The 22,853-nt window shown below is 46.9% G+C and overlaps 1 protein-coding gene across 1 annotated transcript in view; it reads right to left on the bottom strand.

Annotated features, from left to right (window-relative positions):
- Positions 1-19,392: 19,392 nt before the first annotated feature.
- LOC131898628 (protein POLR1D-like) overlaps positions 19,393-22,853 on the bottom strand; it is a 34,202-nt gene continuing 30,741 nt past the window's right edge. Inside the window, exon 3 of the mRNA XM_059249819.1 lies at positions 19,393-20,288. Coding sequence (XP_059105802.1) covers positions 20,018-20,288 — 271 coding nt within the window. The 3' untranslated portion in view covers positions 19,393-20,017. The remainder of the gene's footprint in view (positions 20,289-22,853) is intronic.

Genomic DNA, 22,853 nt, shown 5'->3' with positions numbered 1-22,853 from the left:
GGGGGTCCTGGGTTCTATAAGAAAGCAGGCTGAGCAAGCCATGAGGAGCAAGCCAGTAAGCAGCACCCCTCCATGGCCTCTGCGTCAGCTCCTGCCTCCAGGTTCCTGCCCTGCTTGAGTTCCTGTCTTGACTTCCTTCAGTGATGAACAGTGCTGTGGAAGTGTCACTAAGAATGTGTACATATTCAAGCCACTTAGAGAATTCTACTTAAAGTGGGTCTTTACTTACGCTTATGAGTAACAAACTGCTCTGTCTGTGTAGCAAATATAAAGGGTGTCTTAGTCACTTTTTTCTTGCTGTGACAAAGCACTCTGACCAAGGCCACTCAGAAAGCGTCTGGTTTCAGAGGGCTGCAGCCAATGATGGTGGAGAAAGGCATGACCGAGCTGAGAGTCACATCTTGACCACCAGTAGGACCCTGAGTCTTCCTGGGGCTGCCTGCCCTGCCAGGCCCCACTTCTTTCCCCAGGGAGTTGCTGAGCAATGGGTTGCAGGCTTCCCATCAGGGAGGGTGGCTCCTAGGATACTGCACAGCCCCATGGCACCCTCACCAACATAACTCATTAGCTGCTAGAGTTGGACAGAATGGGGGCAGGACCTCAGCTGAGACAGGAATTTCCCATACAGGACTTTGCAGAATGGCTTCAGATCATGGGTAGGGCAACCCCTTGCTGAGGAATGAGCGCAGTGTGGAGAGCCCTGGTGCTGTGGGATGTATGGCAAATGTGTTGCTAATTAGTCGATAAATAAAACACTGATTGGCCATTGGCTAGGCAGGAAGTATAGGCGGGGCAAGGAGGAGAATAAAGCTGGGAAGTGGAAGGCTGAGTCAGAGAGACACTGCCAGCCGCCACGATGAGAAACAGCTTGTGAAGATGCCGGTAAGCCACGAGCCACGTGGCAAGGTATAGATTAATGGAAATGGATTAATTTAAGCTATAGGAACAGTTAGCAAGAAGCCTGCCACGGCCATACAGTTTGAAAGCAACATAAGTCTCTGTGTTTACTTGGTCGGGTCTAAGAGGCTGTGGGACTGGCAGGTGAGAGAGATTTGTCCTGACTGTGGGCCAGGCAGGAAAACTCTAGCTACACCCTGGTGTCTGATACCCAGGGCAGTTTTGCTCTCACACATCTGCTAAGCCAGGGTCCATATCGGAGCATCTTGAACAGACACTTCCTCTGCTAAGCCTAAGTCTGAAATCCCACGGTGTGCACAAGGCCATGCTAACTCCTTCCTGTGATCTTCAAATCAAAGATCTTCCCCCCCCCCAAGGGATTAAGGCTGAAAGTGTTTCTAGTGGTGACTAGTTATGTATGTATGTATGTATGTATGTATGTATGTATGTAAGTAATCATTCATTCAAGCCAGGGTCTCTAGGCTGCCTGGACCTGGCAATATGCCCGGTAGCTACTTACTTCTTTACATCCTCTATCAATGGAATGCTTCTTTGTGAATATTTGCTTTTTAAAACTTGTTGAAAAATACGTGTGAAGATCACTGTTTATACTTCTTGGGAACATCTTGTTTGATGGCACTAAATGCATTTGCTTTTTTTTTTTTTTTTTTGCAACTAATTCCATCCTTCATTTCTAGAATTTTTGATCATTTCAAAGTGAAACCCCCTCATCTCAAACGTAAAGCTCCTCCCCAAGTTCTGCGAACCACTGTTCACCTTCTGTGCCTAAGGATTTGACACCCTGTTCTGTCATGCTTCCCATTTGAGGAATCATGCAGTATTTATTTTTGAGTCTATGTGGCACCTAGCTCGATGACCTGGTTCTAGCTCGTGTTCTGCTACCAGAACTTCACCATGACTACAGACAACTCGGGGAGGAGAGGGTTTATTTCATTTTGTAGTTTATAGTCCCTCACGAAGGGAAGGAAGTCAGCAGGAGCTGGAGGCAGGAACTGAAGCCAAGAAAGAATGTTGCTTACTGGCTGGCTCCTGTGGCTTGCTCAGTCTGCTTTTTATACAGCTCAGGACCACCTGCCCAGGAGTGGTACCTCTCACACTGGCCTGGGCCCTTCCACATCAACTATCAATCAAGAAAACATCCCACAGGCTTGCTTACAGGCCAATCTGATGGAGACATTTTCTCAACTGAGATTTCCACTTCCAAACGTCCTGGTTTTGGTGTGGCTTGTGCCATGGGCTTCTTTTGCAAATGGAAATAATTCTTTACTACATGGCCCAACCACACTGATGCGTTCAGGCATTCCTGACCATGTGAGCTGCTTCCACCCCAGGCTCTGAGCAATTGTAAAACTGCATAAACATGGCTGTGCACCTGCTTTTCCATCACATTTCAATGATCTTGTGTCTCATCACCCACCCTACTGGATCGTCTTCTCCCAGCCTTCTCTACCTTGGCTTAATATGACCTCCTCTTTCAGATCTGTTACCCTTATTAGCTCTGTACTCTGAGCTGTGGCTAGCCAGCATGGGAAGAGACCTCCAGAGGCCTGTGGACTTCCTCTAAGGGCTAACGTCTCCTGTCTCGGCTCCCACATGCCGAATAACCTGAACCCTGCACACCATCCCTGCTCCTACCAGTGGTGAACTACCCAGGGTGGAGATAAGCAGAATGTCGATCCAGTTGGGAGACTCCCATAGAGGTCACATGCCAAAGCAGTGCTAGCCTTGAGGTGGTGATGCATGCCTTTAATCCCAGCACTTGGGAGGCAGAAGCAGGTGGATCTCTGTGAGTTCGAGGTCAGCCTGGTCTACAGAGTGAGTTCCAGAATAACCAGGCCTACACTGAGAAACCAAACCAACCAAACAAACAAACACAAAAAACCAACAACAACAACAACAACAACAAAACCAACCAAACAAGCAGCCTTAAACTATCCTAGCTCAGGTAGGAGACAGGAGTGATTCTGTCCCAGATCCTCCTGATTTCCTCTTTCCTTTTTCTTTTCTTTCTCTCTTTTTTTTCCTTTCTTTTTTTTGCTTCTGCAAAACACACAAAGGGTTAAAAACTTTGCCATGAGGTAGATAAACTTCTTGGATCTGCAGTCGACTTGATTGTCCTGACACCACACTGTGTGGGACGCCCCATCCCTTTTGTTGATTATAATAGCACATCTTCATTATTGTTCTAATACTCCTTTAACACACACACACACACACACACACACACACACACACACACACACACACACGTCTTTCTCTGGTGCTGGTGACTGCTCCAATGTGGAGACGTTTGTTTTATTTCTCTCCCCTCTGTCCTTCCTTAACCCTTTCTTGTTGCCATAGTCACGCTGGGGTGATCGCGACAGTGCAGGGTGGTTTCTGTACTGTACCGCCCTGAGCTTATTGTTGGAAATCTGTATTATTCCACCATTCTGAAGATTTACATTTTTAATGGCTCATTTATGTAATCCCATAAATAAAGTAGCGAAAAAAGCATCCCACACAAATGAGTGAATTGGAGTTTGAAAAAGACCCTGAAGCAGGTCACCCAGGGTCTCAGCTGCAGGGCCTTGATTGGTGTGACCGGTGTTAGCCAGGGTGGCAGTGGACTTAAGACCACCCAGTCAGCGCCCAAATGGGGCATTACCAAGGAATAGCAGGATGATGCTGGGGTTCAATCTCCCCTATTGATCGGAGAGCACAGTTCCGCTGCAAAATCCATTTCAATGTAATGCTCCTTTACCTTGTAGCTCCGACAGCTGCACCTCTCTCTGGCCGAGAAGTCCCTCCGTTAGCATTTTCTCTCCTGGCAGCTGATGTTCCCCCTGCCCCTCCTTTCTTCTCCTCAACCGATATATTCCTGGGGCTGCTAAATTCTCTCTAAAGGAGCCTGTGAATTCAAGCACCTGCTTCAAGAATGTATTTGCCACAGTGAACAGACATGTTGTTGGAACAATTCACTGTTGGGCCTCCTCCCACAGGTTTCTCTCTTCGGCGTCTTCCTGCCCCTGCATGAAAAGCTTCAGTGAGACTTCTACTCCTTTGGGAGAAGTTTGTACCAATTAACACAAACGAAGAAAAACCGGTCCAAACATAACTGAATCAGCAAAGGTGGCCCCTGGGTCTCGGGCTGCTTAGATGCAAAACCGTGAAACATTGTCCCATGCTCCAAGGCCCTTGTTTAACACTAGTTATTTAAGGCTGTCCCTGGAAACATTGGTGTTTTAGGATCTTTAAGCAAAGTGTGGCCATGGGAGTGCTTGTGTTCTCTCTCTCTCTCTCTCTCTCTCTCTCTCTCTCTCTCTCTCTCTCTCTCTCTTCCTCTTCCTCCCTCCCTCCCCCTCTGCCCTCTCTCTCTCTCTCTCTCTCTCTCTCTCTCTCTCTCTCTCTCTCTCTCTCTCCCTCCCTCCCCTCTCTTCTTTGCATCATTGCAGTGGTCTCTGCATATGCCTGTCAATCACAAATGCCCAGCGGATAGTCCGAGTTGCCTGGCACACCCCGGCATAGACCAACAGGGTCTGGAAAGTGCTGTAAATGCACAGATGAGTGAATAGCTGCAAAATCTCAACGCGTTAAAAACAGTGGTCCCCCAACGAGAAGGCATTCGGGTCCCAGCTTGCCCATTTTCTTGCCATGGAAAGGTGAATTCTGGTGGCTGCAAAAGGAGGACTTTTAAGCTGTCCTGTCGTTTTGGCTGCTTTACGAGAAAGGATCAATGTGTTTTCTGTTATGTCCTCCTGAAGGGGAGAAACATTGTGCAAGCCAGAGCAACAGTTGGGGGACTTTGTTGCTGCTTTCCCCAAGGAGATGGGATGGTGGATGCCCAGGCTGGGGGTGAGAAGCACTGCTACTCCGGGACACACTGGGCAGCCTCGACAGTGCTCCTCAGAGCAGAGGCTCTGTCAAGTTTCCAGAACCTTCCCGTATATTTGCTGGTGGAAGCCCCATCACCAGGAACAGTGCTGTGGGGGGTTTACCCACCACCCCCACAGTTCCCCAGAGTTTTCTTGAGCGCGAGCAGCAGGAAATATTAGATAGAAGGATTTATTGCGGAGAATCTTGCGGAGATAAACAGATAGAAAATAAAGGATAGCCTCGAGAGGGCCTGGAACCTATTCCAACGGGCCCCGACTGTCTCTGCCCCAGGGTTTTTATAGAGACGCCAAGGGGTGGAGCAAAAGACCTCCTCCCCCAGCACAGCCAAGTGCAGACCATCTCAGACACCTGCACTCAGGCCCGTGGGACTAATCATCCTCTATGCGGACCTGCTGGGTAAAGCCACGAGGAACCCGAGAACGGGCTCCCACACAGCGCCTTGTGTGAGGTATGATGGGAGACAGAGAATCAGAGAGGGAATAACTTACCTGAGTCCTGTGGTCATCTGTGACCCTGTCCTTTGGCTATGGCCAAGAAAACCTGTAAATATCCTTCACGGATCAGTTTGTTGTTTCTTTCGAGGTACTGGGGATAGAATTTAGAGCCTTGCACACACAGGGATAGGGCGAGCCCCCCACACTCCCTGCCCCCACTCTACCGCTGATGGAGCATAAGGGATTTATGGGTCAGACTTACCATCGCTGTGACCAAACGCCTAACATGAACGACTTCAGGGAAGAAGTGATTTCAGCTCCTAGTCTCAGAGGGTTCAGGCCATAGTCCTTGTTGCTGGGCCTGAGGTGTAGCAGTGACATGGTAGTGGGGACATGTGGAGGGGGCTACACAGTCCATGGTAAAGGAGGGTGGAGGGAAGGAGTGGAGGGAGGGAGTGGAGGGAGGGCACACTAGCTACCTACTGTGGAGGCATGGCTCCAGCAAAACAGAAACTTTGTCTCTTCTGTGTTTCCCTTTCAAAACGTTAGGCATCTGCTCTGGGGCTATTGATTACCTTTCCTTACAAGAGAGGAATACATTCCATCAGTTTTAGCCTTTCACAAACAAAGGTGATTTCCTTTTGTTGTAAACTTTGTTACTGGAGATGGAGTTGACTGGAATAATCTAGAAATCCTGTTTTGTTTTGGTTTTGGGTTTTTTTTTTTTTTTTGTGTGTGTGTGTGTGTGTGTGTGTGTGTGTGTGTGTATGTGTGTGTGTCTATGTCCGTGTGTCCGTGTGTGTCTGTGTCCATGTGTCCATCCGTCCTCCTGTGCTTGTTGTTGTTGTTTTGTCAACTTGATACAATCCAGGATCATCTGGATGGAGGAAACTTCAATTGAGAAAATGCCTCCATCAGATTGGCCTGATTTTCTTGATTAATGATGGGTGTGAGAGGGCTCAGCCCACTGTGGGTGGTGCCACTCCTAGGCAGGTGGTCCTGAGTGGTATAAGTAAGCAGGCTGAGCAAGCCATGGGAAGCAGCCAGTAAGCAACACCCCTCCATGGCCTCTGCATCAGCTCCTGCCTCTATTTCTGCCTTGGGTTCTGCTCTCACGTCCCTTCATGATGGACGATAACCTATACGCCAAATAAACCCCTTCCTCCCCAAGTTACTTTTGGTGTTTATCACAAAGAACAAACCCAGGCTATCACAGTTGGGAGCTGAAACGTCTCCCACAGGTCCATGTGTTTGAACCTTTAGTGTCGAGCTGATGGTGCAGTTCTCAGAGCTTCTGGAACCTCACAGACCTAGAGTCTAGCTGGCAGACACAGGTCATGAGGGGTGGGGCTGTGAAGATGACAACCTGGCCTTGCTTTGAGTCTGGCCCATCACGGTGTGGCTTAGATGCCCTTGCTACAGGTTCTTGCCCTTCATGAGCTCCACCGTGCCTTCCCTACCGCAACGGAGCCCTGTTCTCCCTTGAGTGGTTCAAGTAGGCATTTTGCCATAGCATCAAGAACAATAATGAGTCCACAGGCCAAACCATAGTGAGAGAGAGAGGGCCCAGGTTCAATTCCAGTTCACACTCACATGATGACTCACAACCATCTGTAACTTGAGTACAAGGGGATCTGGTGTCCTCTCTTGGTCCCCATGAACACTCCATGCACACAGTACACCTACACACAGAAAAACATTCGTACACATGAAATAAATAATAGCACTGACATGAATACTTACATCAGCAAAATTTCCTTTCTTAAAAAAAAATCCAGATGTGATGGCACATAGTTATATTCTTAGCTGGAGAAGTAGAGACAGGTGGATCCCCAGGGCTTACCAGCCAGTCAGTCTAACCAAATTGGCAAGCTCTGGGCTGGTGAGAGATCCTGTCCCCAAAACCACGGTGGACAGCTCCCGAGGAAGGATTCACAAGATTGGCCTGTATGCACACATGCAAATGTCTCTCTGTCTCTGTCTCTGTCTCTGTCTCTGTCTCTGTCTCTGTCTCTCTCTCTTTCTCTCTCTCTCTCTCTCACACACACACACACACACACACACCTTTTATGAGGTTGAATTCATGATCATGATCCCCTTACAGTGAGTTGGCAAGGCTGAGCTAAAATATCTAGCCAGTCTTTCCATGCAAAGCTGAATGTCACTGACAAGGAAAGGTGAGCCTGAGCAAAGGCACTGTCAACCTAGAACTTTTCACAGCAGTTATGTGTGGGACTGGGGTCCCCAAACGCCAGCTGAGTGTCCTCCAATGAGTTCAGTTCTGAGCCTGTCGTCCTGGAGACAGCATAAGTTTCCACACATTAGTCCTGTGACACCGCCCCCCACTACAGATGCTAATGGTGACCGTGGGTATTTTCATCTCTGCTTACAACCAACTGACTATAAATTGGGGTTCCCAAGACCCCTCTCAGGTTCAACTCATTTATAGGATGGCTGAAGATACTCAGATAAATGAATTGTTGATTTTCTTACAAAGAATATTATTAAAGATACAAAGTCAAGTATGTAGACGAGTGTGGCACTTCAATGCCCTATCGTATTAAGTTACCCAGTGAATTTGTTTGTGGCCATCCTACCTCAGCCTTTTTAGTAGTTTGGATTTACAGGCTGGAGCCACCATGCCTAGATTTGATGAAAACTCTAACAGAATCCAATGAGCATTTATGTTATTAAAAATGTAGAGGTACTAGGACAACATAAATACTCACTGAGCAACTTGATAAGACTTCATTTCAATCAATCAATCAATCAATCAATCAATCATCTCTAAGCATTTCTCACCCCTTACCAAAGGTCAGTGAATGGAGCTGGAAATTTCAACCTGCTAATAGCTTGGCCCTTGGGGTAACCAGCCCCACGCTGAGGCTGCATAGGGATTGTACCTGTGCCACTTGCTGAAGTATTTAATTTTTATTTATGTACATTTATGTGTCGTTGCATGTGTGTGACTGTGGGGGCCAGAGGAAGGGCTCTGGTTCTTCGCCCGACTCCCCATCAGTAGCTAGGACTATGGGCACATGTCACTGTGCCTGGCTTCTACTGATGACCACTCATTTATTCAGTTTCTCTGTGTAGACCAGGCTAGCTTGGAACTTGTGATTGTCCTTCCTCCGGCTCTGGAGTGCTCCATTGATGGCTCTTAACAGAAACAAATATTCCCAGCAAATGATAATATTCATTCCCTTTCCTCATCATCCTTTCTACATACAAACATTTTCCTAAGAGGTATCAGGAAAAAAAGCATTTTAAAATCGAATTTTGGGGCAAGAGAGGGAGCTCAGTAGTAAAGAACACTTATTGCTCTTTACAGGAGACCTACATCCAGTTCCCAGCACCCACAGGGTGTCTCCCACTCACTGTAACTCCAGTTCCAGGGGATCTGATATCCTCTCTGGCCTCTGTGAGTACTGCATGCAGGCACTGCACATAAACACACACAAGCACTCAGTAGACAAAATAAAAACAACTTAAAAAAACCCAAAATTTTGTTGGGTGCAGTGGTGCATGCCTTTAATCCCATCACTCAGGAGGCAGAAGCAGGCAGATCTCTGAGTTCAAGGCTAGCCTGGTCTATTTAGTGAGCTCTGGGCCAGCCAGTCCTACACAGTGAGATCAATTTATATATAATTTTTTTCTTTCATTTTTCTTTATTAAGAAATTTTCTACTCACTCCACATACTATCCACAGATCCCCCCAATTTATATATAATTTTTAAGTGACAAAGTTTATCATCTATTTTCAGCCTTCTGAATCTATGTTTTTCTCAGACATACAGCATTGGCGATCTTTACTTCAAGAATCCTCTTTTGTGCCCACAGATCCCCAACATCCCAACTGTGGTGTGATTGCTGTGCTAGGTTAGAGACGAGAGCAGGCCTAACTGACCAGGAACAACCACATGAATGGAGAGGCAAATCAAATCCAGAGGGACTTAAGTCTGTGTTCTTTCTGTAGTTTAAATATTAAGGGATCTGGAGAGATGGTGCAACAGTTAAGAGCACTGGATATTCACCCAGAGGACTTGGGTTGGAGTCCCAGCACCCATATGGTGGCTCACAACTGTCTGACTCCAGTCCCAGGAGATCTGATGCCCTCTTCTGGCCTCCATGAGCACAACATGCACCTAGTTCACAGAATACATGCAGGCAAAACACTCATGCACATAAAATAAAAATGAAGAGGAAAACTTAGATAGATCGCTTGGTCGGCGTGCTTAAGGCCCTGGTTCTCTCTAGAACTTTCAAGAGAGAATGAAACCACAGCAGTGAAACAGTTACAAATGCCATCTTGAAGAAAATCACAAGCCAGGGATAACGTCTTCAGGTTTGTGGTTCCGTTTTGCACAAAGTGTTTCAGAACCATCCAGTTGTGCTTTGGATACAGTCTCATCCAGATTCCTGACCTTTCTCATGTATTAAGCAGCTAAAGGTTGTGCCGAAGTAGCTGTTCAGTCTCTCCTGTTTACAACAGCCAGCCCCGTGCGGCCATTATTGAGTTGACCATGTAGTGAAGTCATCTGAATGATTACTGTAAAATGGGATTTAGGAGGGAAATGAATAGGAGGGGGAGAGTAAGTTTGGGGATTTTTCAAAGCTCTAAAGACTTGGGCCCAGTTGCTTTGACACAATCACCTGACATGGGAAGAGCGCATGAATTTTTTCTGAAAAAAAAAAAAAAAAAAAAAAAAAAACCTTTCTTCTAAATCAAGGGTCTGTAGTCAAAGTAAACACGTGGTTGAAGACCACGCTTGAGAAACTGCCTAGCACCAGTGTGGAGGCATTGACCCAGCAAGGAGCTGGAATGCAGATGCCATAAGTGGTGTGTTGGAAACATCCATTTCTCCAGGGCCAGGATCCAGATTCCTCGCCAGGGATGTCCTGCACCTTAGGCCCTTTGTGATTGTCCGGGAAAAGGTAGTTATTAGGAGCTACCCAAAATGAACGAAATGAGAAATATCAGTGGCTAACTTGGAGACACATACACAACACTAATTCTGTTTGCCGAGAGAGACACAGCCCCCTCCTGCTACATTATTCCATGGATGGCAAACATTTACATCTCCTTTGTCAGGCAGTTTTCTGTAGCAATTTTATAATCACAAGGCAGCTCTCTATTTGGCTGCTCTGTTCCCTGAGAAGTGTTGCTGAGGGGCTAGGCAGGCGCATGTTTTCATTCCACAGCCAAAAAGTTGTTGTTGTTTTAAACTTTAGTCTATCATACATCAAACCTGTCAAGCCTTTTCATTAGAGTTCATGGTTTTTAAGCTCATTGTAAATAACTCAAATTGATTTTTCAAAAGGGGGCAGAATGCTTTGCCCTAATGTTGTGCATTACAAACTGTTATAATATTCATTGTCAAGTGGGCTTTCTCAAGTGGATTTCTCAAGAGAGGAAAAGGGGATTTCAATAAATAAAAATACTTTGAGATTTAAATCAGTGTTTTGTGGGTTGACTTTTTTTTTTTTTCTAAGTCTAGAAGTTTTTGTTCAGTTACCAATAACAACAAAACCAGCGCAGAACTTCAGAGATGGCTCAGCAGCTGGGAGGTACTTTCTGCTCACGCGGAGGACCAGGACTTCATTCCCAGCACCCACATGGTCGCTCACAACTGTCTGTAGCTCCAGTTCTAGAGGATCCAACGCCCTCTTCTGGCCTCCTAGGGCACTAGGCATGCATGTGGTGTGCATACACATGTGCAGGCAAACACATAAATCTTTAAGAGCTCCGTGGCAATGTTTATCAAGAGATAGGCACTGAATTCCTCTGACACCTGTAAGAGTCACTTGGTTGGAGAGGGTTGGAAGTGCCTTTCATCTGCATAAGAAGAGCTGTAGGTTTGCCAGTAACTGTGAAGCCATTTTCAAAGTAATCAATAGCTTTCATGTCCTTTCCCATTTCTCTGAACAGGGTCATTGCAGCTCGCCACTTTGTGCCAGTTATTATTCACTTCTGGAAGCATGGTGACAGGGAGGAAAAGCTTCTCAGCACTATGAGAGCTGGTGAGTGCCGGGGATGGGCAGCGCCTCTGTCTCCCGAGAAAACTTCGGGAAAGTCGGGAAAAACCTCTAGTGTGAAACAGAAGCAAGCCACAGCCACAGGCCACAGGGACGAGCTTCTCCAGTCTGTAGCAACTGGTGTTTCCTGGTCCCTGGCTGCTTCATTTCCAAGCCTGGGATACAATGGTGCAGGAGTAAAGCCAGGGAACTGACTCTCTGCTGCTCCTTGGATCCCAGACTCTTTCAAGAGTAGGACCTTTGCCGGGTGGTGGTGGCGCACAGCACTTGGGAGGCAGAGCCAGGAGGATATCTGTGAGTTCGAGGCCAGCCTGGGCTACCAAGTGAGTTCCAGGAGAGGCGCAAAGCTACACAGAGAAACCCTGTCTCGAAAAACCAAAAAAAAAAAAAAAAAAAAAAAAAAGAGTAGGACCTTTAAGAGGCGTGGTCTAGTCTGGAGGGAAGTCATGGGGGTGTGACGCCACAAAGCACTGAGCCGGCAGTCCTGGCAGACACACTTTGGTACTTCTTGTTAGACTCTGAGTTTCTCAACCTTCCTAACGCTGCGACCCTTTAATACAGTTCCTCATGTTAGTGACCCCCCAACCATAAAATTATTTCCTTGCTACTTCATAACTGTGACTTTGCTACTGTTATGAATGGTAATGTAAATATCTGCATTTCCCGTTGGTCTTTTTGTGGTCACAAAGCGCAGAGGTTGGTTATTGAAAGCAGCAGCGTGAGGAGGGGGGCAGGCCACAGGTGGCTGGTGCTCCTTTAAAAAAAAAAAAAAAAAGGAGCAAGAGGGGCGGGGCTCTCAGCCAAAGGGTGAGCTAAACTTGGTTTACAAAGCTAGCTGTTTTGTAATTACACAAATCCGTCTTGACTTTTATTTATTTACTTACTTGGTTTTTTGAGACAAGGTTTCTCTGTGTATCCCTTGCTGTCCTAGAACTAGCTCTGTAGACCAGACTGACCTCAGAGACCCCGCAGAGATCGGCCTGCCTCTGCCTCCTGAGTGATGGGATTAAAGGTGTATGGCGACACTTGACTTTCAATCTGCTTTGCACAATTAAAGTTTGCAATGGGTTTGCTGATATTAGGGCCCAGCTGGCTTGAAATTACAGTAGTAGTTACAGGATTGTGTGTATTGGTGATGGGAATAAAAGGCCTTAAGAGCCCTAGAAAGGTTTAGACAATGTGGGCCTAGTGTGAATTTCCAGAATAAGTCAGCTAAAATGGCAGCTACCGGATATCCGGAGACCACAGATTAGCAATAAACATAACTATGATGTGATTCACTGTATAACTACTTCTGGTAAAATGCCATTTTTGTGTGATTCCGTATAAATATGCCTTTGGGACTAAGAGTGAAAACCTTTGCCCAGAGAGAATGAAGTGTGTTGAATCTGCCTATGGCTCCCAGCACCTTCTTTAATTTCCCAGTCCCCAGTGATTCTCTTTCCCAGGCTACAGAGCTCAGACCTGACAATTGGTCAAGGCTTGGAGAACATACTACACACCTTAAAAGGCCAGATACTCTTGATCCAGGAAGGCGGTCTCCTCCTAGCGCTTGCCCAAAGGAAAATGCAGCCATTCATTGAAACAGCTGTCCTGGGAGAGAGGCAGCGGGGTTTTCTCCAATAATATCCACTTTAGGAGCTGATCATGATGGTGGTAGTGGCGGCGACATGACCTCGGCTTTTCTCAGCTTGCCTCTCCTGGCATGGAGCCATCTCCTCTGAGCCAGGGAAGGGTGATGAAGGAGTTTGTGGGTGTCAAGATGTCGGTAGAGCTTCATTCCCACCAGTGGGGACTGGATGGGATTAAGGGCACACCACTTCTTGGATGTATTTGCCTGCAACAGTCTTAGCTTAAGGTAGATGGAGATAGGATGACGAATGCTGTGCCCTGCCCTATTAGCTGAGCAGATGCATTGTTTAGGATGCTCAGCTTGGGATCCTGGTAAGAGAAGGAAAGTGGCAGATGCATTAGTGGATGTGTATAAGGGACAGAGGTGAGCACAGACCATGCCATTTAGACAACGTGGCGAAGATACAGGCATTGAGTAGGAGTCAGCTAAAATGTGCTTGACAGTATACATATAGAGACCACGAATCAGTTAATAATGGCTGACAGGATGTCCAGGGAAACCCCAAGGTAAACAGCGATGTAATCTGTTATAGAACTATTCTGACAGAATGCCACTTTTATGTGGGTTTTGTCTAAGTATGGCCTTGAGTTCAGAAGCCTTTCTTTGCCTTCGCCAGCCCGCCTGTGTCTGCCTGTCTGTAGGTCTGCGTGCCCACCTCCTTACAACCTGTGTGTGTGTGTGTGTGTGTGTGTGTGTTTGTGTGTGTGTGTGTGTGTGTGTGTGTGTGTTGTCTATGCCTGTGTGTGCCTGCATACCAGCTGGCATCATAGGCAGTCAATAAGGTATGTTACATCTACCTGTGGCTCTGAGTATGTTCTTTAGTTTCCCAGCCCTTAAAATACCCCATCCTGCTGGGTGATGGTGATGCACGCCTTTAATCCCAGCACTCGGGAGGCAGAGCCAGGCGGATCTCTGTGAGTTCAAGGCCAGCCTGGTCTACAGAGTGAGATCCAGGACAGGCACCAAAACTACAAAGAGAAACCCTGTCTCGAAAAACAACAACAACAACAAAAACACCCCATCCCTGGCCTCAGAGCTGGGACTCCACAGCATGCTCTCAGCCCAAGGCTGTGAGCACATACTGCAGAGGTTAAAATGGCAGACAGCAATCCTCCTGATTCTGTACAGCTTTCTACAAGGCTTTAGCTGAAGCAAAGGAAAAGGGTATTTTGAAGGTGTAATTACTGCTAATGAGGTACTCACAGCTGTGAGCATCCCTCCTGGGCCCGCTTTCTCTGCGTCTCAGAGGTCTTAGTGTGTTCTGCTGTTACCTAACTCGCCTTCCATCACAGTGGCCCTCTTCTGCCTGATCCATTCTCTCGATGAGGCTTTCTTTCTACTGTGTCTTCATTTCTAAACTTTCGATCTGCATTTTCAGCATGTCCTGTTATTGAATTCCTGTTTTGGATCCTGTATCACTTTCTTATTTCGTTCGGCTGTTTATTTACAGTCTCTTTGGATTACAACTTTATTTGTAACCTACTTTGACTTCACTAGACAATCTTATCACTATTCTTTTAAAATTCCTCTAGAATTTAATGTAATTTATTTTTAAAAATATTTTTTTTAGGCCGGGCATAGTGGCATATGCCTTTAATCCCAGTGCTCTGGAGGCAGAAGCACAAGGATCTCTGTGAGTTCGAGGCTACCCTGGTCTATAAAGTGAGTTCCGGGACAGCTAGGGCTACATAGAGAAACCCTGTCTCGAAAAACCTATACACACACACACACACACACACACACACACACACACACACACACACATATATAATTTATTTATTTGTATAAATGTTTTACTTGTATGTACCATATGTCTGGTGCCCATGGAGCCCAGAAATGGCACCAGATCCCCTGGGACTGGAGTTACAGATAGTTGAGTGTAGTGGGTGCTGTCTGAGCCATGCCCTGAAGCACCTCCCCTAGTAAGGCAGCTGTAGCTCTTACACCTGCCTATGGCCTTGAGGTACCAGCCTCTGGGGCGTGGCCACCGGGGACCCTTAAGGCCTGGGATGCACGAATGCTGGCCCTTCTTGGCTACCTCATGCTTCTGGATGCTGAGATCTTGGATCAAGCCATTCAGCGTGGGACACAGTTCAGCTTTCCTGGACCCTATGATAAGTCTCCATGGTTGTGAGTTTACCCCCAAACAAATTCCTTTGATCATTAAATAGACTCCATGGATTTATCCCATAAGTTGAGAGCCACCATGAACCCAGGTCCTCTAAAAGAGCAGCCAGTGCTCTTAACTGCTGAGCCATCTCTTCAGTCCCCTAATTCATACTCTTTGGGAGATCTTACTGTGGAACGAATATTGGCAGGCAGAACTGCACCGCTTGATTTCTCATGTTAATTTATTATTACTGTGTGTGTGCTTGAGTGGTGTGTGTGTGTGTGTGTGTGTGTGCCTTTTTGTCTATATGTGCACCACGTGTGTGTAGTGCCTCTGGAGACACAAGAGGGCATCAGATTCTCCCCAAACTGGAGTTACAGGCAGTTGAGCTGCCTGATAAGGGTGCTGAGAATTAAACCCAGGCTTTCAGCCAGTGGTTCTCCACCTGTGGGTCGCAACCTCTTTGGGGGTCGAACGACCCTTTTACAGGGGTCACACATCAGATATCCTGCAACCAGATATTTGCATTATGATTCATAACAATGGCAAAATTACAGTTAAGAAGTAGAAACGAAAATTATTTTATGATTGGGGTCACCACAACATGAGGAACTGTCTTAAAGGGTTGCAGCATTAGGAAGGTTGAGAACCCCTGCTCCAAGCCATCCGTCTAGCCCTACAGTAAACTTTTTTTTTTTTTTTTCAGGGTCTCTCCATGTAGCCTCGGCTGCCCTGGAACTCACTATTTTGACTAGCCTGGCCTCAAATGAACAGAGATCCACCTGCCTCCTGAGTGCTGGGATTAAAGGAGTGAGCCACCACCCCTGGCTTCCACAGTAAACTCCCTAAAAGTTCTGGTAGCTACTTAGTTCTAAGCCAATAGTTGTGGAAGATGCTATAGTAAATTCTATATGGAGAAGCATGTCAACTGCAAATCAAGAGTTCAAATCACTCTATTCTGATCTATTACTAAGTTTTATTGAGTTATTACGGCACTTGGCTAGACCCTCCAGAATCATATGATATGGAGTGCAGAAGGAATGTACCTCAGCTGGAAGGGCACCTAGATGCATAGAGCTCTCAGCACTGTATAGACCAGGCGTGGTGGTGCACGTCTGTAACCCCATCACTCAGCAAGTGGAGGCAGGAGGATTAGAATTCAAGATCGTCATTAACTACAAAGACCAGTCTGGTACATGTGAGACCCTGTCTATTAAAAAAGTACCAAGAATTTGCCTTTTAAAATCTTCTATTACAACTTTGTCTTCTTTTTGTCTCCTAAGAAATAAAAACAATGTGTATTTTTTTTTTTTATAACAAAGTACCCTTTAAAAAGTATAAAAAACAAAAACAAAGCAATCCCAAGACTACAGTGCCTCTCTGTGGCTCTCCTCAGTACTTTCTCTCCCATGTCACGGGGGCTCAGGCAGCTGTGCTTGGAGCTGGGCTTCTTGAGCCGTGAAACCCCATCACTTGGGGCCTTTTGTGTACAGAGGCTGGGGCTGGGGGACATGGAGGACTAAAGATGAGGACATGGGCAAAGACATTTTGCTTTAAAAATTCTCCACAGGGTGGCGAATTCTGTGTTGACAATTGTAATTTTCTCTCTGTATTTTGGTGAGCTTGTCTTTCTGTTTCTGCTGTGCTGATGATGACATGTTGTTTGTCTTAAGACATGGTCTCACTCTGAAGCCAGGCTGACCTGGAACTTACAATGTGTCTCCGGCTGACCTCAAAACCTCATGGTAATTCTCCTGCCTCAGTCTCCCAAGTCCTGAGATTTCTTGTATGAGTCACCACACTCAGCTCTGACATCCTTTATCCTTATATATATTTTTTTCTGAATGTACTGTATTTTCCTTTGATTGTTTTTCATGTCTCTTCACCAGTGATTTAAAGTGGTTTGGAGTTTAGCCACTGTGTTAACCAGACTTTTTAATCTCAGTTTCAGAGTTCAGTTCATTATGGAGGGAGGGTAAGGTGAGGCAGAGTTTGCCTCGTGGGAGCCAGAAAGCTGAAAGAAAATACCTGTACCCACAGCATTCTTTTCCCACTTTTTGTTTTTTTTTGAGACAGGGTTTCTCTGTGTAGCCCTGGCTATCCTGGAACTCACTCTGTAGACCAGACTGGCCTTGAACTCAGAGATCCACCTGCCTCTGCCTCCTGAGTGCTGGGAATGAAGGCGCCCTCCCCCGCCATCGCTGCCGCCGCCACCTTTTCCCATTTTTATTGTATCCAGGTCCGTAACCTGCAGGCTGGTTCAGGGACAGGCTTCCCCTTTCAGTCAACTCTTTCTGGAAACATCCTCACACACACAGGCCAGAGGTAAGTATTGATCATCTCCCAGGTGTTTCTCAAGCCAATCACTTTAACAATCCAGTTTGATGACCAACAAGTTTACCTTGTGTCCACTCGACACCAATCTCCTTTGATCATAGATTTTAGTTCTGCCCTCCAAAAGGCTCATAAACACAAAATACACACAGCACATCTCCAAGAGCCTCCACGGTCTTAACAGTCCCAACAGTGTTAGCAAGTTCAAAGTCTCCTCTGAGACTGAGGCAAATTCTTGGATGTGGTATAATAATTTAAATAGGAGAACTTAAGGAGGGAGGGGAAAGAGAGAGAGGGAGGGAGAGGGGGAGAGAGAGAGAGAGAGAGAGAGAGAGAGAGAGAGAGAGAGAGAACGGAAGGTCTTTCTGTGGGCTTTCTCCTTCCCCTTGTACTGCTATCCTGGGTCCTCAGCTATGGGATGGTGCAGCCACAGCAATGGCGGACTGCTTCCTCTGTCCCCTCTGAGAACGCCCTCACAGGTACACACAGGTGTGCTCCACTCATCTCCTAGACTCATCTCAGTCTGCCGAGCTGACAGGAGTACCCATCACGTGTGTCTTGCTGTGGCCTTCTCCATGTCTGTGTTTCTTAGAGTCTGTGGGCCCTTTTGTGTTTGTGCCTTTACGGTTTTTATTATTTGAGATAGTACCTCACTTACAGCCCAGGACAGATCTAGAACTCACTATGTAGCCCAGGCTGGCCATGAACTTACAACAATCCTGCCTCATTTGCCCAAGTGCTAGAATTATAAGGACGAGCCATCAATTTGGCTTAGACTTTGTTATATTTGGAAAACTTTTGTCAATATTTCTGGAAATCTTTTTCTCAACTTATCCCTATCTCTAGAGACACCAACTGTGAGTGTACTTGGTCATCTCAATTTGCCCCAGTGCTCACTGGTCCTCTGTTTCTTTCGGTGCAATTATTTCTTTCTGTAGTTTATGCGGAAGATTATGTATTGCTATGTCATTTTAATACAAATTTTCATCTGCCATTAATCCCCACTTAATATGTCTCAGATGTTATTGTTACGTCTTTTGGTAATATTTAGGAGATGGACATATTTGAGTCATCAGATCAGAATTTGTTAAATTGAAAGTTTTGAGTTTTAAGAGACTTAATTACCTTTTAATTACTTTATTTTGCATGTGTATGTACATAGAGGTCAGTGTGTGTGTGTACGTGTAGAGGTCAGAGGCTAACTTGCAGGAGTTGGCTCTCTTTCTGTGTAGTTTCTAGGGATTGAACTCAGGTCATCAGGCTTGGTGGCAAGCACCTCTACCACTGACTCACCTCACTGGACCAAAGGTGTGTTTTGTTTGTTTGTTTTGTCTTTGTTTGTTTGTTTGTTTTAATGAAAATGAGAGAATCCATAGCCATTTACTGGACAGTTCACTAATATGGAAGGTGGGAATCCCTGGCAGTGAGGGGGGCACCCCAAATGTTCAGGAGGAAGCAAATGTTGTTCTGAACAAGTAGCACATACTTTAAACACGGCAGACACACAGCCTAGACCTCTGGGCAGTGGTGAAATAGTTCGTGCGGCACCAGCAGGTGCTTGCTCTTTCATGCCTGGTTCTCTGAGTGAGCCCTGGCTGACTGACCGGATGAAGACAAATGGACTGTACTTCACATGCTAAAGGCATGCCAGAGTCTTGCCGCTTTTTCCCTGTAAATTGGTCTTGTATTGTCCAGGCCCAGCGGCCACCATCTTCAGAAGTTCAGTTATGCCTTAGATCAGCACAGTCAGGCTTGCTATCTGCTGGTAAAATAATTGTATTTTTAACTATTGAGGGTTCTTTGAAAAGAACCATCCAAACCACAAATATTTAAATGTAAGTACAGAAAAATCGCCTGATCTAAGGTACGAGTTTGAGAATGGAACAGCCATTCTCTCACCCTTGGCAAAGCTGACCCAGAGCCTCAAGTCCAAAGCTCTGTGAGCGCTCCTCACCCCGTCAGTCACTAGAAAACACATGGTGTGGCCAGTTTTGTCAGGATAACACTGGTCAGACTGCGAGCTTAGCCTCTGACATCTAAACGAGGAAGCAGAGCGTTTCTAAGTATTTTATTTTGTTTTGAGAAATTCTGGGAAGTGACCACAAAAGTGCAGCACATCTGGGAAATGGCCACATTATTGCAGCACATCTGGGAAATGACCACGAAAGTGCAGCACATCCAGGAAATGACCACGAAAGTGCAGCACATCTGGGAAATGACCACAAAAGTGCAGCACATCTGGGAAATGACCACGAAAGTGCAGCACATCTGGGAAAGGGCCACAAAAGTGCAGCACATCTGGGAAATGACCACGAAAGTGCAGCACATCAAAGAACTGGGACTGGTTTTCAACAACCTGAAAACTTTAATTTCTAGAACTGCTTGTTCCGAAGCTAACTTGCAAACAAGATGGATAAAAACAACATGGATGTGCATGGCAACACTACATCCGCTGACTCTTGCCACGACACCTTCAGGACAAGGGAGGTAAGGTTTGTTTTGTAAAGGTTTTTGTTTTTGTTTTTTCCTGTTAACAACAACAACAACAACACAACAACAGCCACCTCAAAGCGAAGGACCCACTGGAGAGTCATTCTCGGGTGTCAGAGCCCTGCCACCGCCCTGTCCGCACTGACCCTGTGGCAGGCACAGTACTGGGCTGCCCTGGGGCTCCACTCATCGCCTGCCGGCTCGCGAGTCACGCTTGTCCCGGGAGGAGCGCTTCCTCGGGGGCGAGTGGCCCACGGAGCCCCGGGCTGAGTGCAGGCCGCGCTTGGAGGAGCGGCTTCTGTGCTTCTTGGAGCTGGTCTCTTTCTGGTCTTGGCTGTGGCCGGGTTCCTTGCTGCCCTCTTTCTGTTCATGGTCTTGCTCTTTATGGGAGGGCAATGTGTTCTTAATCGTGTTAATCAGGAATCTCTTATTTGTACCAGCAAGAGGACACTTCATCCTGTGGAAGAAAAGAGGGGAAACAACGTCATAAACAAGAGTTAAATTCCCTCCCAAGCTGACCCACTATCTAGATCAGTACAAATAATTCAGCTCCCACAGAACCAAGCTCCTGAGTTGGTTCAGCTTTCCTTGCCATGCAGTGCTGGGCCCGGAGGACCGCCGTGAGTCTGAGGCCAGCCCGACATGTAACAATTCAGGTACCAGGTTGGTCAGGATGGTACAGCAGGACCCTGGAAAGATGGTGCAATGGCCATGTGTCTGAACGTTACAGTGTCACCCCAGGGAGACTGCAGACACCACCACAGCAGTCAGCCCTCATACCACAGCCTGGCTACGGCAGAATCGGGGAAAACTTGCCACAGTCTAGGTGGCCAGGGACCAGCAGCCAGGGAAGCAAGCGCAGGTGGGAAGAAGTGCTTCGTGGAGCTTGTAGCTGAGGTTCCTCCGGCCAGCAGCAGGTGAACAGAGGCACACGTGGCTAAGGACGGGTGTCTGAGGGGGCACAGCACGACAGGCACTGGGGAGTGGTGAGTCACAACTAGTTTGATGGCAGACAAAGGCCTTGGTTTGAAAACAAGGTTGCATTAGTGCAGCTCACTGCCCCTAGTCTACAGATGCCAGTGGCTGGCTGTCCATCTGCTCCACACACCCCCTTTCCACTCTGGAGGCTCCAGGACTAGAATGACGCCTATGGGAAGACCGAGGCAGAGAGGGGGATATTTTATCTCGATGCTATAGTTGATCACAAGGCATGCTGTTCTTTAATGTCACCAACGGTAGTGCAGTTCATAACCTGGCAATCAAATGCCTCAGCGCGTGGCCATCTAAGAAATGATACTCCTTAATTACCTTGATACAACACTCCCAAAGCTTACTGTGTCCCCAACACTGTACCTAAAAGTAATGTGAAACAGTGGGTGTATGTGTGCATGTGTGAGAATGGCTATATAAAAGTCTCTTCCATCTGCGGGACATTCCACTAGGCCTGTGTGGCGAGGACAAACCAGGCATCAGTGGGCGTATCTCTGCTATGTGGGAGAATACTGAGGGGAACAGAAGCAGGTGGGCACACACAGGTTTGCTGAGACCCAGGGAAGGTCTCCAGAGCTGCAGCACACGCCTCTGGACAGTCTATGATCCCACAGGAGCGCAGGCAGAGCCAGTGCAGAGCACCGCACTGCAGAGCTGTATCAGGCAGTGAGAGCAGGCGGCACAAGCTTTCAGCCCCAGTCAGCTGGGGGCAGGTCTCCGGAAACTTTCCTGGGCTCATGATCCGGCAGTATGAAGTGAAGGTTTGGATCTCTGCAGGATTTCGGTGACGAAGGCACACCCTCCCAGCCTCCTCGCTGAACTGAACTGGGATCACCTCCTGTGGTCTACCCACTGGCATGCCGGCCGCCTGGACTACCTACAAGCAGCAAGTCCAAATGGATCTGGAAAACTGCACGTCTGCATGGAGACTGGGCAAGAGATTTGCTTTGCTGTAATCAACCATTCCCAGTAGTGCTGGGGATGTAGCTGAGCAGTGTGTGAGAGGCCCCGGGTTCAACTCCCAGCACAGAAAGTAAAAAGCTGATGGCATAAAAGGCAGCATCATAACGTAGGTGCTTTCCTCTGTCTCCAGACGACGCCAGCCCCTTCCGGAAAGCGCCCAGCATTTACTGTAAAGCGTTTACCGTAGACCAACCATGTTGTGAGACCACAGGCTGCTGCTCCATGGACCCTTCAAGGGTTGGTTCTTCTCGCCAGAACCAACTCCAGTCAGACTGGAGGACACTGGGCTGCAGAGAAGCTGAAGTGAATGTGGCCAGAACAAAATGGCTTTGCAGACCAGGAAGCCAGGCAAGCACAAATGTGTGTTTGCTGAAACGCATCCAAGGCCGTGCCCAGCACCAAATGCTCCCTTTCTGTACAAAATAAAATGGCGCCCTGCTCACACTCCTCTAGCTCAGCAGCCGCTGTGTGGCCCCTGCTCAAGTTCCTGTGATTGTTCTTACAGAATGCCAAAATTAAACAATCCCACCCAAGTTCTATTTTAAAATTTTAAAACCACTCTGAGTAAATAAAGCCTTTCTATGAACTTCGAAAAACAAACCACGGTTTACAAGTGAGTAGCTGGGTCTCTGTTCCTTGAAGATCTGTGCACAGAGGTCCATTCTCCAGGCAAAGCCTGGTGTCTGCACACCTAGCCAGGATACTTCAGTGCAGGAGTGCTGTGTGCCCCTGGCCTAGGTCAAGGCCATTTTAGAATCTGCCCAGTAAGCAGTTACAATTCTTTTAAATGAACTAGAATTAGTGTCTTTTTGTCCCAAGTTTAGTATATGTGCTGCCAAAGCGAGCACGAATTAGTGTCTTTTCAAACGTGTGCCCTTTTAGAATCACCTGGCTGTGTGTTTTGAGTACCAAAGCCAGATCCCACTCCAAAATCATAACAGTGGGACATAAATAAACATCAGTAGTTTTAAAGCTTGACAGATGATTTGGGAACACAGAAAATTTATTTGGGTCAGCAGGTAAAGTGTCCACTACACAAGACTGACAACCTTGATCCCCAGAACCAGGT

Source organism: Peromyscus eremicus, chromosome 23 (genome assembly GCF_949786415.1).
Source record: "Peromyscus eremicus chromosome 23, PerEre_H2_v1, whole genome shotgun sequence".
Classification (NCBI taxonomy): Eukaryota; Metazoa; Chordata; class Mammalia; order Rodentia; family Cricetidae; genus Peromyscus; species Peromyscus eremicus.
This window is presented reverse-complemented; position numbering and strand designations above follow the sequence as displayed.